Consider the following 15,763-nt stretch of genomic DNA (forward strand, 5'->3'; position numbering starts at 1 on the left):
GCGGCCAGCCCTCTTCCAGATCCCCGCCACGCTCCGAGGGGATAAAGGATGAGTTTGGATGTTTGGTTGCAGCAAAGGACCTTAGTGAGATGAAAAATTAATTATTTCTAAAGGATATTTTAAAAAAAAAAAAAAGGCTGGAGGAGAACAGAGGGCGGAAAAAAGGAATGCGCCCAACGTGGGGCTCGAACCCACGACCCTGGGATTAAGAGTCCCATGCTCTACCGACTGAGCTAGCCGGGCGCTGTGGTGCGATGTTCTTTTTCAGGCTATTCGTCCGCTCATTTGTCTACTCACTTGTCAAATAGGCCGTGGGCGGGACGTGCCACCGCCGAATCAGAAACTCATCTCCGTTGGGAAGGGCCTTTAAGATCTACCAGCTCTTATCCGAGAACGTGCTTTTCTTGCTTTCAAACAACAGGGTTGTCAATTTCCTCTCACTGAGAAGATACTTGCTGGGATGTATTAAGTTCTGTGAAGTCCTGCCACCCGAGATGTCCTAGAATCCCAGCATGGTGGGGCTGGGGAGGGACCTCCGTGGACAGAGATCATCCAGTCCAATCCCCGGGCAAAGCAGGGACACCCACAGCAGCTTGCCCAGGATCACAAGGGCCTCTCCAGACAAGGAGACTCCACAACCTCTCTGGGCAGCCTGCTCTGGGACTCCAGCACTCTCACACCAAACAAATTTCTCCTCATGGTCACCTAGAACCTCCTGGCTTCCCACTGCTGCCCATTGCCCCTTGTCCTGACACTGAGCACCACTGACAAGACCCCCAGCCCCATCCTCTTGCCCCCTACCCTTTATCTCTTGCTGAGCACTGAGCAGATCCCCTCTCAGCTGCTCTTCTCCGGGCTACACAGCCCCAGGGCTCTCAGCCTTTCCTCCTCACACAGATGCTCCAGGCCCCTCAGCATCTTCACAGCCTCCACTTGACCCTCTCCAGGCATTCCCTCTATCTCTTGAAATGGGGAATCCAGGACTGGAACCAGGACTTCAGATGTGGTTTCACTAGGGCAGAGCAGAGGCAATGGAGAACTGGAGAGTATCCCTTGACCTGCCAGCCACACTCCTCTTTGTGCACCCTCCTCTCCTCAGCTTGCACCACCAAAATGGCATTCCCACCTCAGACAAAAGCTTTGCCCTTGGTGGACATGGAATAGGCTGCTTTGGTGACCAGGAGAGGACTTTTCTGGTCCGTGAGGTGCTTTGAGATCATTAGCACTGGCAGCTTTGTGCTGTGATGGAGCACAGAGAGGCTTCACTGCCCTCCCACCATGGTCATGGTGAAGCAGGTCATGGTGTCCACATGTGAGTGGAGGAATAGGCCAAGGCAGAAAAGAACCAGTCACAGACTATCAGGTTTCAAGGGACCTCAAGGATCATCTGATCCAATCTTTCTTGCCTGAAGCCTGCTCTACAGAAGCTGGCTCAGCTCCTGTCCAGCTGGATCTTAACTATGTCCAATGTTGGGGACTCCACCACTTCCCAGGGGAGATGATTCCAATGGGTGATCACTTTCTGAACAATTTTCTGCTTGTGTCCTATCAGAATCTCCCCAGGAGTAACTTGTCCCCATCATCCCAGACTTTTCTATGTGACTCCCAGGGCAAAGGAAATCTCCATTTTCTTTGTAGCCACCCTTTAAATATTGGAACTTAGGGTGTATCTCCAGACCTGGGAAGAGAGCCACCTCTCCTGTCCTCACTTGCCATCATCAAGTAGTAAAATCATCCCTTTGTTATTAATGCTCTGCAGTTACAATGAGGAGAAACAACTGCAGAGGGCACCAGCAAGCCACAGAGTGAGATTACAACCAGTAAATGTCATCTGCAGGGTGAGGAGCATCCCTGCCCTGGGCTTCTTGGGCTGGGCTCCACACGTGGCCCCTCCACACAGCAGCTCAGCTCAGCTCTGTTTTTCCACACAGGACACAACAGATTGAAATTAGAACATCATGGAGTGGTTTGAGTGGGAAGGGCCCTTTAATGCTCATCCAGTCCAACCCCGCTGCAGACAGCAGGGACATCTGCAACTAGAGCAGCTTGCTCAGGGCCCCAGACAACCTGACCTGGAAGAGTTCCAGGGATGGGGCAGCTCCCATCTCTTTGGGCAACCTAGGCCAGGGTCTCACCACCCTCAGTGTCAAACATTTCTTCCTTCTCTCCAATCTGAATCTCCCTCCTTCACTTTCAAACCATCACTCCTTGCCCTGTCACAACAGACGCTGCTCAAGGGTCTGCCCCCAGCTTTCTGATCAGCAAATCTGAGCACTGAAAATCCACCAGAGGGTCTCCCTGGAGCCTTCTCTTCTCCAGGCTGAACAACCCCAACTCTATCAGCCTGCCCTCACAGCAGAGGGTTTCCAGCTCTCCCATCATTGCTGCTCCCTGGAGCCTTCTCTTAACCTTGCTGTCCTGGTTCAGCTTTTCTGATCCTCAAGGATCGTTCTCAGGAGGTCTTTTCCAACCTGAATGATTTTATGGGCTGGGCTTGTGGAACCTTTCTGTGGAGCACAAGGGCCAGGGGTTTTAAGAACAAGAGAACATAACCCCCTCTCTTGTTCATAGCTGCAGAGACATGGATGGCTGTTGTGAGCTATTCCTGGTCCGTCTGAACTTCGCTGCCTCCTTGCATGCTCAGGTCACCAGGGGGACCACATCCATCACCAGCTGTTGATGAAGGACTGATGACCCTTCCTCCTCTTTGAGGCTTAAAATACTCCAGCTGAGATCATCTGGGCCAGACAGAAGCACTTGGGTAAGAGGAGGGAGCCTGCCAAAGGCAGGTGCTGTGACAGGGAGCCCCAGCTGCTGCGTGAGATGCGGAAGCATTTGAAGTGTTGTTGTTAACAGAGACACAAACAACCTCCTCCAGAAAATGCCTGCTGCTTCCCACTTAACGAGCTCCCAGTTCCTTCCTGTCTCCAGCCCTGGAAAAGTCTGGAGGTGATCAGGGCAGGCACAAGGTCTCATATCTAATCTGAAGCCAAAAAACCCTCTGGCTCCTCTCACAGAGGCTTTCAGGAGATTCTGGTGAATAAAAAGAAGCAACAGCAAAACGTGAGCTACAGGTTACTGCCTGCCTTGCACAGGTCCTCCTGCCACACTGCGGGGCTCAGCTGCGGACTGTTGGGACACTGCTGCTGGTCCTCATCTCTCTGTCACCCATCTTCTATTTACCCACCTCCTGGCTGACCATCTCCTGGGCATTTATCTCCCAGTCACCCATCTCCTGATCCCTCAACTCCTGACTGCCCACCTCCTGGTCACCTACCTCCTGGTCGCCCATTTCCTGGCCACCCAACTCCCTGTCACCCAGTTGAGGAAGCTGTTTAAAGTATTCCCATTTCATCCTTTCTCCAGGAAAAAGCAGCTCTGCAGGACAGCCCTACCCAGTCCTCGGGCAGTCACAGCCTGGAGGTGACCCTGGGGCTGAGGAGCACCCAGCATCTCTTCCCATCCTCAGCAACGCTGATACCACCACAGCCTCTCTCCACTACCCAGGCTGAAGCCACTAGGCTTGTTGGGGTGCCCTCAGTTTCAACAGCTCCACATAGCCTTTGGTTTTCCACATCTTCCCTCACTTGGAGAAGCCTTCATGGTGGAGCTGGCTGAGCTCAGCTCAAGTTTCCATCTGCAGGCTGCTTCCTTTGGCTAAGCTGTGCTGATGGACAAAACCTTGGGCTCTGCTTCTTTCAGAAGGCTTTGTTTACCTTTCCAAATTTCTCCTGTCCCACCATCACCACGTGGGGACAAGCCTTGCCCAAGCAGCCCAAAACACTAGGGCAAGTAGTGATGGAGATTTTGGAGCTTCAGGGCAGGGTGCTTGGTCTCATCCCCTTCCTCTCCTCTTTCTAAGCTTCTGTGGCATTTAACACCATCCTCAGGCTACTGTTACAGCCAGAAACCTTCTTCACAAAGGTTTCCTGCTGGATCCTAGCCCAGCTCTCATTTGTTGCCCAGTAAACAGAAGCTATAAGGTATTTGTCACAGAATCTCTGAAGCCCAGCATAGGGGGAGTTGGATGGACCCCTGGAGATCAGCAGGGGCACCCACAGAAGCTTGACCAGGATCACAATGGCCAGAGGGGTTTGGAAGCTCTCAAGACAAGGAGACTCCACAACCTCTCTGGGCAGCCTGCTCCAGGGCTCCAGCACCCTCACACCAAAGAACTTGCTCCTCCTCTTCAGATGGAATCTCTTAGCTTCTAGTTTGTGCCTCTTGCCCCTTGTCCTCTCACTGGGCACCACTTACAAGACTCTGGCTCCATGCCCATGCCCCCTACCCTTTATCTCTGGCTGAGCACTGAGCAGATCCCCTCTCAGCTGCTCTTCTCCAGGCTACACAGCCCCAGGGCTCTCAGCCTTTCCTCCTCACACAGATGCTCCAGGCCCCTCAGCATCTTCACAGCCTCCACTTGGCCCTCTCCAGGCATTCCCTCTCTCTCTTGAAATGGGGAATCCAGGACTGGAACCAGGACTTCAGATGTGGTTTCACTAGGGCAGAGCAGAGGCAATGGAGAACTGGAGAGTATCCCTTGACCTGCCAGCCACACTCCTCTTTGTGCACCCTCCTCTCCTCAGCTGAGCAGTAAAGAAACTGAACAGAATTAGTTCTGTTCTAGCTCAAACCAGGCCAACAGCTCAGAATCACAGAATCAGAATCACAGAATTGTCAGGGGTGGAAGGGACCTCAAGGATCATCCAGTTCCACCCCCCCTGCCATAAGCAGGGACACTTCACTCTATATCAGGTTGCTCAGAGTCCCATCCAATCTGGCCTTAAATCTGGAGGTGGCTTCCACCACCTCCCTGGGCAACCTGTGCCAGTGTCTCACCACTCTCAAGGGGAAGAACTTCTTCCTAACATCCAATCTGAATCTACCCATTTCTAGTTTTGCTCCACTCCTCCCAGCCCTATCACTCCCTGACACCCTAAGAAGTCCCTCCCCAGCTCTCCTGTAGGCTCCCTTAAGATACTGGAAGGCCACAGTAAGCTGTGGTTTAAGGACAGAGAGTAGTCCAATACTAAGTTTTTCAATACAGATCACAGAATCACAGACCCTTAGAGGTTGGAACATCATAGTATCATAGCTCATCTGAACAAGGAGACATAGCTGTGGTGTCAGTTGCGTTGCAGTTAAAGCTTGCCTAGATCTGCCTAAATTCCCACTCCTGCCTTAAACCCCCAGCCCTCAGCTCCGGTTCACCCGGTGCAGGCACCCAGCTGGTGCTGGGAGGTGACCAAGCTGCAAGAGGAAGACTTCCTGTAGCCTCCAACAGCTCTAGTGAGGAAGCCATCTGTTTTCCAAATGGGCCAAGTGAAAAGCGTGTGGCCAAAGGTCAGCGAGACGCCGACCCTCTCCATCACCTCGGTGCTGGGAACCCTCTCCTTTGCTGTGTGCCAAATGAAGCATGTGAGCGCTGCAGCGTTGCTCCTCAATGGGGTCTTTCTGAAGTAATGAACCAAAAGTATCTTAGAATGACAAAGGGGAATACCTCCTGGTCACCACACATCCTGGACCTCTAATGAAAAGCATGATTCAGGGATTTTCTTCTGCCTGCGCCGGTCAGAGGCAGGGCTCTGGGAGGGAGGGAGGGAGGAAGGGGGGCGGCTTGGAGGGCACAGCTCAGCTGGGGTCTCCAGTCAAGCACACATGAGTTCTCAGGGTGCCCAGTGCACCACCAGCTCCATGCTGCTCTGCCTGGCTGAAGGCCACTGTGATGGGAGCTGACATCAAGAATAGTGTGGCCAGCAGGAGCAGGGAAGTCATTGTGCCCCTGGACTCTGCACTGGTTAGGCCACACCTTGAGTCCTGTGCCCAGTTCTGGGCCCCTCAGTTCAAGAAGGACATTGAGACTCTTGAAGGTGTCCAGAGAAGGGCAATGAGGCTGGGGAGAGGCCTTGAGCAGAGCCCTGTGAAGAGAGGCTGAGGGAGCTGGGGTTGTTTAGCCTGGAGAAGAGGAGGCTCAGGGGAGACCTTATTGCTGTCTACAACTCCCTGAAGGGAGGTTGTAGCCAGGAGGGGGTTGGTCTCTTCTCCCATGCAACCAGCACCAGAACAAGAGGACATAGTCTCAAGTTGCACCAGGGGAAATTTAGGCTGGAGGTGAGGAGAAAGTTCTTCCCAGAGAGAGTTGTTAGCCATTGGAATGTGCTGCCCAGGGAGGTGGTGGAGTCCCCATCCCTGGAGGTGTTGAGGAGGAGACTGGATGGGGTGCTTGGTGCCATGGTTTAGTACTCATGAGGTGCTGGGTGACAGGTTGGACTGGATGATCCCTGAGGTCTCTTCCAACCTTGGTGATTCTGTGATTCTGTGACATATTCTTGCTTTTCTGGTTTATTGACCTCAGTGGAGGGGAACCTCATGAAGTTCAACAAGGGCAAGGGCAGGATCCTGCACCTGGGGAGGATTCCCCTTCCTGGACCTGGGCATGCCACCTGGGACATGGTTGGGTCTGGGAGCCACATTTAGCAGCCATCCCATGAGTGGGAGCATGATGGAAGCATGGGATGAGTGAGAAGGAAAAGAGGACTGACCACAGGCTCTTGAAACATCCAAATTTACACCACATTGGAAAGCAATAAAACACAAATGGTGAAGTCATGGCTTGTGTTTTACATACAAATTACACACAGGAATCCCCCCTGTCCTGGGCTGAGCCTTGTTCCTGACAGCAGAGGTGAAGACAGAAGAACCTACATGCAAGTAGGGTTGCCATCATGGTCTCCCCATTTTCAGTCAGCCTCCATAGCCTGAAGAGCAATATGGAAAGGAATTCCTACCTAAATACTCCTGACCCTCCTCTGGGGACCAACCCAAGAGCAAATCTTCCCTAAGAAAGGGAGGGGTTAGCACGAGATGCTCCTGGAGCGCCTCATGCAATGCTGGGTATCCTAGATAAGCATCAGCTAACCTTAGCAGAGGTGAAGCTACATAAGCCGGGGGGAGGGGAGGGAAGAAAGGGTTTTAGCTGTAAGAACACAGGAGAACACCTTAACCAACCATTAAACTGAGTATGGAAGTCCAGGGGTCTACCTCTGGAGCAGCTTCCCCTTCTCCTTCACAAATGCAGGCAGGGGAACACACTGCTGGACTCCAAACCAAACGTTGCCTCGGTGGCCCTGACCATTCCCTTTACCTCAGGGTGACACAGGCATGGCTTGGGCAGAGAAAGCCAGCAGCAGGGAGGTGAGGGGATGGGAGCCTTGGCACATGCCACAGGCCCTGGACTTGTGGGGACAGCTGAGGCTGCTGTTTTCTCCTCTGCCCCGTCCCCGTTCCTCAAGCTGTCCAGCTTCAGCGAGTAAACATTGCAACGAGAAGCACAGGAGTGGGTTGCCAGCTTCAAGTTCTTGAAGGTAAAACCCCCCTGACCCAAGGGGTGGGTGGTACTGGTGGAATGCCAGATGTTCACTTCATATACATACAGATGACCACAGCCATCAAGGAGTCCCGTGCTGGCCAGCCAACACCATCAAGAGGCTGCAAACATCAAGTGATAGCACCATGACCGTTTCGGAGAGGTTCCCCCCGCCCCCAGACCATTGCTGGGTGTGGTTTGCCTTCCCCCCCAGCAAATATTTCCCCACTGGTCACCCAGTGGCAGCATGACCCCAGTGGAGGGCTCTGGCTGCCCCTGCATCTCCCCAGGCGGGACCAGCACACCCAGCCCACACCAGACCCTCCTGTTCAGAGCGATGGTTTGAGCACCATTAGAGTGTAGGACAAGTAAAAGGCATCAGGGCATCCCCTGTTCGGACAGAGCACCGCGTGGCTCACGGCTGGCAGAGCCACAAGTCCTGGCTGTCACCCAGCTCACCACCACCACCACCACCACGCTGGTCCAGGAGCCTCCTCAGGTCCTGGTGCTGCTTGCCCTGGGGGACGGTCGTGTCACCTCCTGGACGCCCGCTCGTCCCCACGGCCCTGGTCGGGTGCGGCATCGTGCCGGTGCTGCCGGCAGCTCTGGCAGCACTGCAGGCGGACCGTGGGGAGGTGGCACCGGCCCAGGACGCGCAGGGTCTGGCAGAAGGCGAAGGTCAAGCGGTCACGCTCGCAGACGAAGCCTGGAAGGGAGGCAGACGACGAGCACAGGGTCAGCGCTGGTGCTGCCAGGGCGGTTATTGGCTGCTTGGTGTCAAAACGGGCATGGAGCCCTAGAATGTGTTCAAGAGGGGACTGGATGTGGCACTCAGTGCCATGGTCTAGTCATGAGCTCTGTGGTGACAGGTTGGACTCGATGATCTTTGAGGTCTCTTCCAACCTTGGTGATAACTGTGATACTGTAATGACAAAACTGTTTGCCTTGGAAAAGACCTCCAAGATCACCAGGCCCAGCCATTAACCCAGCACTGCCAGGTGACCACTAAACCGTGTCCCTCAGCTCCATATCTCCATGGCTTTTAAGGGGTGTAGTTGGCAGAGGCAAAAGAGCTCAGCAAAAGCAAAGCCCACCCTCAGCTGGGGACTGAGCATCCCCCTGAAAGGAGGTTGTAGCCAGGAGGGAGTTGGTCTCTTCTCCCAGGCAACCGGCACCAGAACAAGAGGACACAGTCTCAAGTTTAGGTTTGAGGTGAGGAGAAAGTTCTTCACAGACAGAGAGATTGGCCAGTGGAATGTGCTGCCCAGGGAGGTGGTGGAGTCACCATCCCTGGAGGTGTTCAAAAATGGATTGGATGTGGCACTTAGAGCCATGGTTTAGGTGTCAGGAGGTGTTAGGTATTAGGTAATAGGTTGGACTTGATGATCTCTGAGGTCTTTTCCAACCTGGTTGGTTCTATGATTGTATTCCTCCTAACTGCCAGCAGAAACACCACCACCTCTGCTGCTCTCTGCACTTTTGCAGCACCTTCCCGAGGTACAGAAACCATTTGGGAGTGCAGGACTGAGCCTGGGGCTCACTCCCCAGGGAGGAATGTCCATGCTGCAGACCTGGGAGAAGCGACAAAGGTCCCCACAGTGAAATCTCCTCCCGGTCCCAGCCCTTCCCAGCAGAAGATGGCAGAAGGATGGTAACTGCTTTTGCTTTGAGTTGTGTTTAGGTTATTTTGAGAACCTGCATCATCTGCTCCACTTCCTGCAGGTGTCTCAGACCCTCAAAACAACATCAGCATGGAGGCTTGGAGGATGGGCTTTGTTTTGGGAACTGCTGCTCCAGGGCCAGCACCCAGGCCAGCTGCAGCCGTGGTGGCCGTGGTGGCGATGGGTCACAGCCTGGCTGAGTCACTCATGGGCTGAGCAAACTGTTTGCAGAGACTGCTTCCTCTCTGCAAACAGCCTGGATATCCCAAATCCCTCTCTCTGGAGCTGGTAATGTCACCTTGGGACATTTGGTTTGGTGCTTGGGGGATGATGCAAATGTCGTCCCAAAGAGAGCTCATCCTTGGCGTGCCATAGGGCAGAGCATCCCAACACCCCCACAGCTCCCACTGCATGCAAACCCTTGTGCTGGGCATAGGATCTCAGGCTGGTTTGGGTGGGGAGGGAGCTCTAAAGGTCATTTAATCCCTGCAGTCAGCAGGGACACCTGCAACTACAGCAGGTTGCTCAGAGCTCCAAACAACCTGAGCTGGAACAGTTCCAGGCTTGGGGCATCTCCCATCTTTCTGGGCAGCCTAGGCCAGGCTCTCACAACCCTTAGGGTTAAACATTTCTGCCTTCCCTCCAGTCTGAATGTCCCTCTTTTAGTTTCAAACCAACACCCCTTGTCCTGTCTCTACAGTGCTTGATAAAGGCCCTCTTCATCTTTATTCTTGGCCCCTTGAAGCACTGACAGATCACCAGAAGGTCTCCTTGGAGCCTTCTCTTCTCCAGGCTGAACAACTCCAACTCTCAGCCTGGCCTCACAGCAGAAAGCTTCCAGCCCTCTCAGCATTTCTGTGGCCTCCTCTGGCTCTGTTCCAACAGGTCCCTGTCTGTGCTGAGGACTCCAGACCTGGCCCCAGTACTGCAGATGATCCCATGGGATCACATCCCTCCCCTGCCCCAGCTTCATCTCCCAGCTTCATCACCAGGCAGACCAGGCTCAGCCAGGCTGCAGCTCAGCTGGGTGCCAGCAGCACAGACCCATCCCCAAACACATCTTGTTTAGAACAGAGATGGTTTGCTTTATTCTGCCATTTCCTTCTCTGCTTCACATCCACCCAAGCCTGTGTCTCATGGAGCCTCCACTTGTGGAAGACTCATTTCAGTTACATCAGCTCTGGCTGATTTTACCTGCCTTGGTGCTGGAGGTGTGGGACTGGAACCCCCCTGATCCTCCTGCTTTCCTTCTCCAGATGGGATCACCCCAAGAAGATGCAGAAATTGGGGAAGAAAATAGACTTTTCATAGGATCATTAAGGTTGGATGAGGCCTTGACCAACCTGTTCTTGTGGGAGGTGTCCCTGCCAGTACTAGGGGGGGTTGGAACTAGATGACCTTTAAGGTCCCTTCCACCTCAAACCATTCTATCAATCTATGAAAAGACCTCTGAGATCATCAAGTCCAACCATCACTGAACACCACCATGCCCACTAAACCACACCCCTGAAGTTCTGGCTCTCAGGACACTTTTCTGCTGAGGAAATACCAGGACCAAGCCAGGGGAGCTCTCGTTGGCCACTGCCCCTCACCATCTCCCTGCAGGAACAAAAGGCTCTGCTGAGGGAACAGCTGCTGCCCTGATTCCCACGGGGACCAGCTGAGCTGCTGCAGGACACAGCAGATGCAGGACACAGCAGATGCAGGGCAGAGAGACTTTTCCCCCTGTTGGGGATTTCAGTCCCACCCCCAGCCCATCAGAGAGGAGATCACTAGACTGGTCTAAAAGTAATTCTCTGTTTCAGCAGAGCTATTTCCTCTCCTCCTCTCCAGCTAACAGCTCCTCCTGCCCAGCCTTCACATCTCTCTGCCCTGAAGAAACCATTGAACACAGAAGCTGCTTCCTGCCAGCACAGACTGGGACCAAAGCTGCCTCCCAGCCCCACATCACACTCTCAGGCTGGGAGTTTGGGGGAGAATGTGGATTTTTTTTCCTTCTCTTCTCTTTCTTGCAAGAGTGGTTAGGCATTGGAACAGGCTGCCCAGTGAGGTGGTCAAGAAACATGTGGCCATGGCACATGGGGACATGGTTTAATGGCCATGGTGGTGTTGGGTTGATGTTTGGACTCAGTGATCTTAGAGAGCTTTTCCAGCCCAAACAATGCAGAGATTCTGTGTCTCCTCACCTCCCACCAGAAGAGGTGAGACAGTGCTGTGAAGCCCAGAGAGGGTCAGGTACATCTACACATCTGCCATGAGAGCACCACAGTCGGTCAAGGAAAGGGAGGTGTTGCCCAGGAGATGCTCCATCAGGGTCCCAGGGATGGTGTTCCCTGGGAGCATCCCTGTGGATCCAGCAGAGTGTCCCCAGAGCCCTTTCACGTGGGGATACTGGAGCAGACAGTGTACCTGCTGCAGGACAAGAATGGCCCAAGCTGGGACAGCTCTGGAAAAAGGACAGAGTTGATGCTCTCTGGGGGGGACATATGGGATCACTGGTCCAGCAGCAATCACCATTGGACACTGATGAGGCTACACCCTCCAATACTGGGTTCAGTTTTGGGCCTCTCACCACAAGAAGGACATTGAGATGCTGGAGCAGGCCCAGAGACAGGCAGTGAAGCTGGTGAAGGGTCTGGAGAACAAGGCTGGTGAGGAACAGCTGAGGGACCTGGGGATCCTGGAGAAAAGGAGGCTGAGGGGAGAGCTTCTGACTCTCTACAACTCCCTGAAAGGAGCTTGGAGCTCCTTGAGAGTCAATCTCTTCTTTCAAGGAACAAAACACAGGACAAGAAGAAACAGCCTCATGTTGCCCCAGGGGAGGTTTAGATTGGACATGAGGAACAATTTCTTCACTCAAAGGGTGGTGAAGGGCTGTCCCAGGCTGCCCAGGGCAGTAGTGGAGTCCCCATCCCTGGAGGGGTTTCAAGGCTGTGGAGAGGTGGTGCTGAGGGCCATGGTTTGGCGGTGACCTGGCAGTGCTGGGTTTATGGCTGGCCTCGACAAGCTTAAAGGTCTCTTCCAATCCAACTGATTCTGTGACTCTAGAAACTCCATGGCATTCAGAAGAGCCCAGTCACAAGCTCTGCAGGGATGGGTGGGAAGGTCCCTGGCGTTGGGGAGGGTGGGTGCTGCAGCCCTGCAGCGATGCTGTCCCAGCCCCACGCCGATCCCCTGGTATTTTTAGCTCGGTGCTGCTTGTGCTCCCTGGGCTCCTTTCTGTCCATGAGCTCTCAGCTTATCACAACCCTCTTCCTAGAAAGCTATTTATGGATCCAGACCAAGCTGCCTTCTGCCTTCCCTTGAAAGAGCTCTGAAGGCTTTGGAGCCTCTCACTAGAAGGTCACTTTCGAGGACCAGAGGTGATGGTTTAGCTCTTTGCTGATCCCTTTCCAAGAGGCCAGCACCCTGGGCGCTGGTAGGAAGGGTCCAAACCTGCACTGCAGGCATAAATGAACCCATGGGTCTCCTGCCAGGAGGGATTTCTCTTTGTTCATCATGTCATCTGCAAAGGTATGAGCCTACTGCAGGAGAACAGCTGGGATGGGCTGAGGGAAGGCTGGAGAGGAGCCACCACCCTCGGCTGGAGGCAGCGTTGCAGCTCCCTGCTGACCCTCCCCAAGACCTCCACATCTCCACAGCATTTCAAGGCTGTGAACTGGATGGGAGGTGGTGGACACTCCTCCCTCCCCAGAGCAGCCCCTGCTTAGAGCTGAGGCAGCATCTCAGCGTGGATGTGCGAGGTCAAGCTCAGGTCTCACCCTCTTGGCCAAGCTGAACGGCTCCTGCCTGGAATCCGGGTTTGGGCAGCGGAAGCTGTACGGAGCACTTCATCTGTCAGCCCTGCAGGAAGGGTCCCTCGAGAACTGCCCCAGCCCTTGGGCTGGGGGTTTGTTTTCTATTAAAATCTGCTCCTCACACTTCATCTGAGCACAAACCTGTGCCAAATCTCAGGCTGAAGAGACGGCTTCCAGCAGGGTTTTGACAAATCCAGCTTGAGTCAGCACCTTAGCAACTGAAAACTCCACTTCTTTTTCTGGGGGAGGGTGGGAAGGTTGTTGTTTGTGTGGGGTTTGGGGTTTTTCTTTTTTTTTTTCCAGTTGGTGTGGAATTTGTTTTCAATTTCATTTAAGCTCCTGCTACACAGACCTGAGCTTGGGGAAAAATAAACTTCCTGGACTCGAAAACAAGGAAAGGTTGAGCGTGGAGCTGAGCCGGCAAAAGCAGAGAGTGAAAACTGCTGACCTCTGGCCCTTGGGATGCTCCCAGGGCAGGGGCTGAGTTTAACAAGGGTTATCCCAAGCTCTTGTGGTGCCATCCCCAGGGAATGAGCAGCTCAGCCCACCACCAGCTGCCAGGTTTTCCTGCTCAGGCAGGCACCCACAGGGCCACAGCTGGGAAAACGGGGAGGAAGAGCACAAACCCAGCTGGCTTTTAGGTGCCAGCCTGGCTGCTCCTGGCACATCACAGTATCACAGTATCACCAAGGTTGGAAGAGACCTCAGAGATCATCCAGTCCAACCTGTCACCACAGACCTCATGACTAAACCATGGCACCAAGTGCCACATCCAATCCCCTCTTGCACACCTCCAGGGACTGTGACTCCACCACCTCCCTGGGCAGCACATCCCAGCAGCAGGGTGAGGGGGCTCAGCAGCAGGGTAAAGGGGGCTCAGAAGCAGGGTGAGGGTTCCAGCAGCAGGGTGGAGGGGGCTCAGAAGCAGGGTGAGGGATCCAGCAGCAGGGTGAGTGGGCTCAGCAGCAGGGTGAGGGGTCTAGCAGCAGGATGAGGGGGCTCAGCAGCAGGGTGAGAGGGCTCAGCAGCAGGGTGAGAGGGCTCAGCAGCAGGGTGAGAGGGCTCAGCAGCAGGGTGAGGGGTCTAGCAGCAGGATGAGGGGGCTCAGCAGCAGGGTGAGAGGGCTCAGCAGCAGGGTGAGAGGGCTCAGCAGCAGGGTGAGGGGGTCTAGCAGCAGGGTGAAGGGGCTCAGCAGCAGGGTGAGAGGCTTGGCAGCACCACCAAGCTCTCCTCTAGTCCAAGACTTGAGGAAAACCCACCCCAGGCAGGACCCCTGCAGCCAGTCTGCTGTGGGTGGGCACAGCAGTCCCTCCAGCCATGGGCACAGCACCATGTCTCTATTCCTCTCCTTGCTTTCTCTGGTTTTAGCACTTCAAGGCCAAGATCCTCTCTGCTGAAGGTCTTCCTTCTGCACAGCACATGATGCCTTTGATCTACTCTGGAGAGTCTTTCAGCATGAACTTAGGGATAATTGTTAGTTGTTGAGCTTTGGCTTTGCCTCCTCCCTGCCAGGCTGTTATCAGAAACTTGGCAAGAAGCTCCTGGCAGAGGAGCCCAAGCTGCAGCCACCAGGTCCCTTTGGTTCCTGCATACCCACACCCAAGGCAGAAGGAAAGCAAGTTGTTCTTCTCCCCTGATTGCTTGTGCTGACCACTGAGGTCCTCTGTGATTTATGCTTCCTAAAACTGAAATCTATGCAGCAGCTGCCAGGGAGGAAGGAGGAGAAGCTTCTCCCACCACTGGAGAAAGCATCTCCCAGTGCCAGAGGAGAGGCATCTCCTACCACTGCTGGTCAAACCAAGGTCATTTAATACACAAAAAGGATGCAGCCCTGCAATAAGGAGACCCAGCTCTTGTCACCAGGGTGAGGAACCATGCCACTCCTGCTCCAGCTCCTGATGGTTATTATGGATTTCTCTCCTGTTGCCCAGGTTTCCCAAGGCAGGCACAAGATGGGAGGCCCAAGATGGACCAGGGTCTGGATCCCAAGGACCTGCACAGCCCCTTCACTGCATGTACATGTACTGCTTGGCATGAACATCAACCCCTCACTAGGAAGGGTTGATATGGGGTCGACATATTGAGGCTGGAAAAGAGGAACCCCAGAGGGAATTTTCTCAGTGCTCAGCAAGAGCTAAAGGGTGGGGGGCAAGGGTATGGAGCCAGGCTCTTGTCAGTGGTGCTCAGTGACAGGACAAGGGGCAAGAGGCACAGGCTGGAGGAAGAGAAAGTTCTTTGGTGTGAGGGTGCTGGAGCCCTGGAGCAGGCTGCCCAGAGAGGCTGTGGAGTCTCCTTCCCTGGAGAGCTTCCAAACCACCCTGGTCATTCTGATCCTGGGCAAGCTGCTGTGGGTGCCCCTGCTGGAGCAGGGAGGTTGGACTGGGTGATCTGCAGAGGTCCCCTCCAGCCCTGCCATTCTGGGATTCTATGGTATGGGTTCACCTCTAAGCAGACCCTGCCAGCCCTGTCTCCACGAGCCTGATGTGTAACATCCACCCCACAGCTCATCAAAACAGGGAATCCTTTCCCAAACATCCGTTTTTCCACTGACATCTGTTGCTAATTAGCAGTAAATAAAGAGCACTTAATGACTCCTGCAGCAGCATCTCCTGATCTTGCCACTTGGCCACAGACTCACACACCCCAAGGAGAAAATTGGCATCTGCTGCAGTTACTCCTTGGTGTGTGTCCCCCAGGGTGAGTTCAGCCACGGCAGAACCAGGAGCTAGGTCATTTCCCTACTCCAAGCAAGCAGGAATAACATGGTTAATTGCCAGTTAACCTTCAGGCAGCCAGAAAGGCAGCCAGATCCAGGATAAAGAGCCTGGAGCAGCGTGTTCCTGGTGTGAGTGTGGGGCTTCAGCCCTCAATCCCATCAAGGAACAGCCCTACAGCCCCTCATGCAATGGATCCAGAGCAATGAGCAAGAGGAAAGTTAT

The 15,763-nt window shown here is 54.1% G+C and overlaps 1 protein-coding gene and 1 non-coding gene across 2 annotated transcripts in view; both read right to left on the reverse strand.

Moving 5' to 3' along the window:
• Positions 1–170: 170 nt before the first annotated feature.
• Positions 171–243, reverse strand: TRNAK-CUU (transfer RNA lysine (anticodon CUU)). Its single transcript has one exon. It is a non-coding gene; the product is annotated as a tRNA-Lys (tRNA).
• Positions 244–7,899: 7,656 nt separating this feature from the next.
• Positions 7,900–15,763, reverse strand: part of ADAMTS7 (ADAM metallopeptidase with thrombospondin type 1 motif 7) — a 49,820-nt gene continuing 41,956 nt past the window's right edge. The window contains exon 24 of the mRNA XM_054169207.1: positions 7,900–8,072. Coding sequence (XP_054025182.1) covers positions 7,900–8,072 — 173 coding nt within the window. The remainder of the gene's footprint in view (positions 8,073–15,763) is intronic.

This window comes from Dryobates pubescens, chromosome 17 (assembly GCF_014839835.1).
Source record: "Dryobates pubescens isolate bDryPub1 chromosome 17, bDryPub1.pri, whole genome shotgun sequence".
NCBI classification, from domain to species: Eukaryota; Metazoa; Chordata; class Aves; order Piciformes; family Picidae; genus Dryobates; species Dryobates pubescens.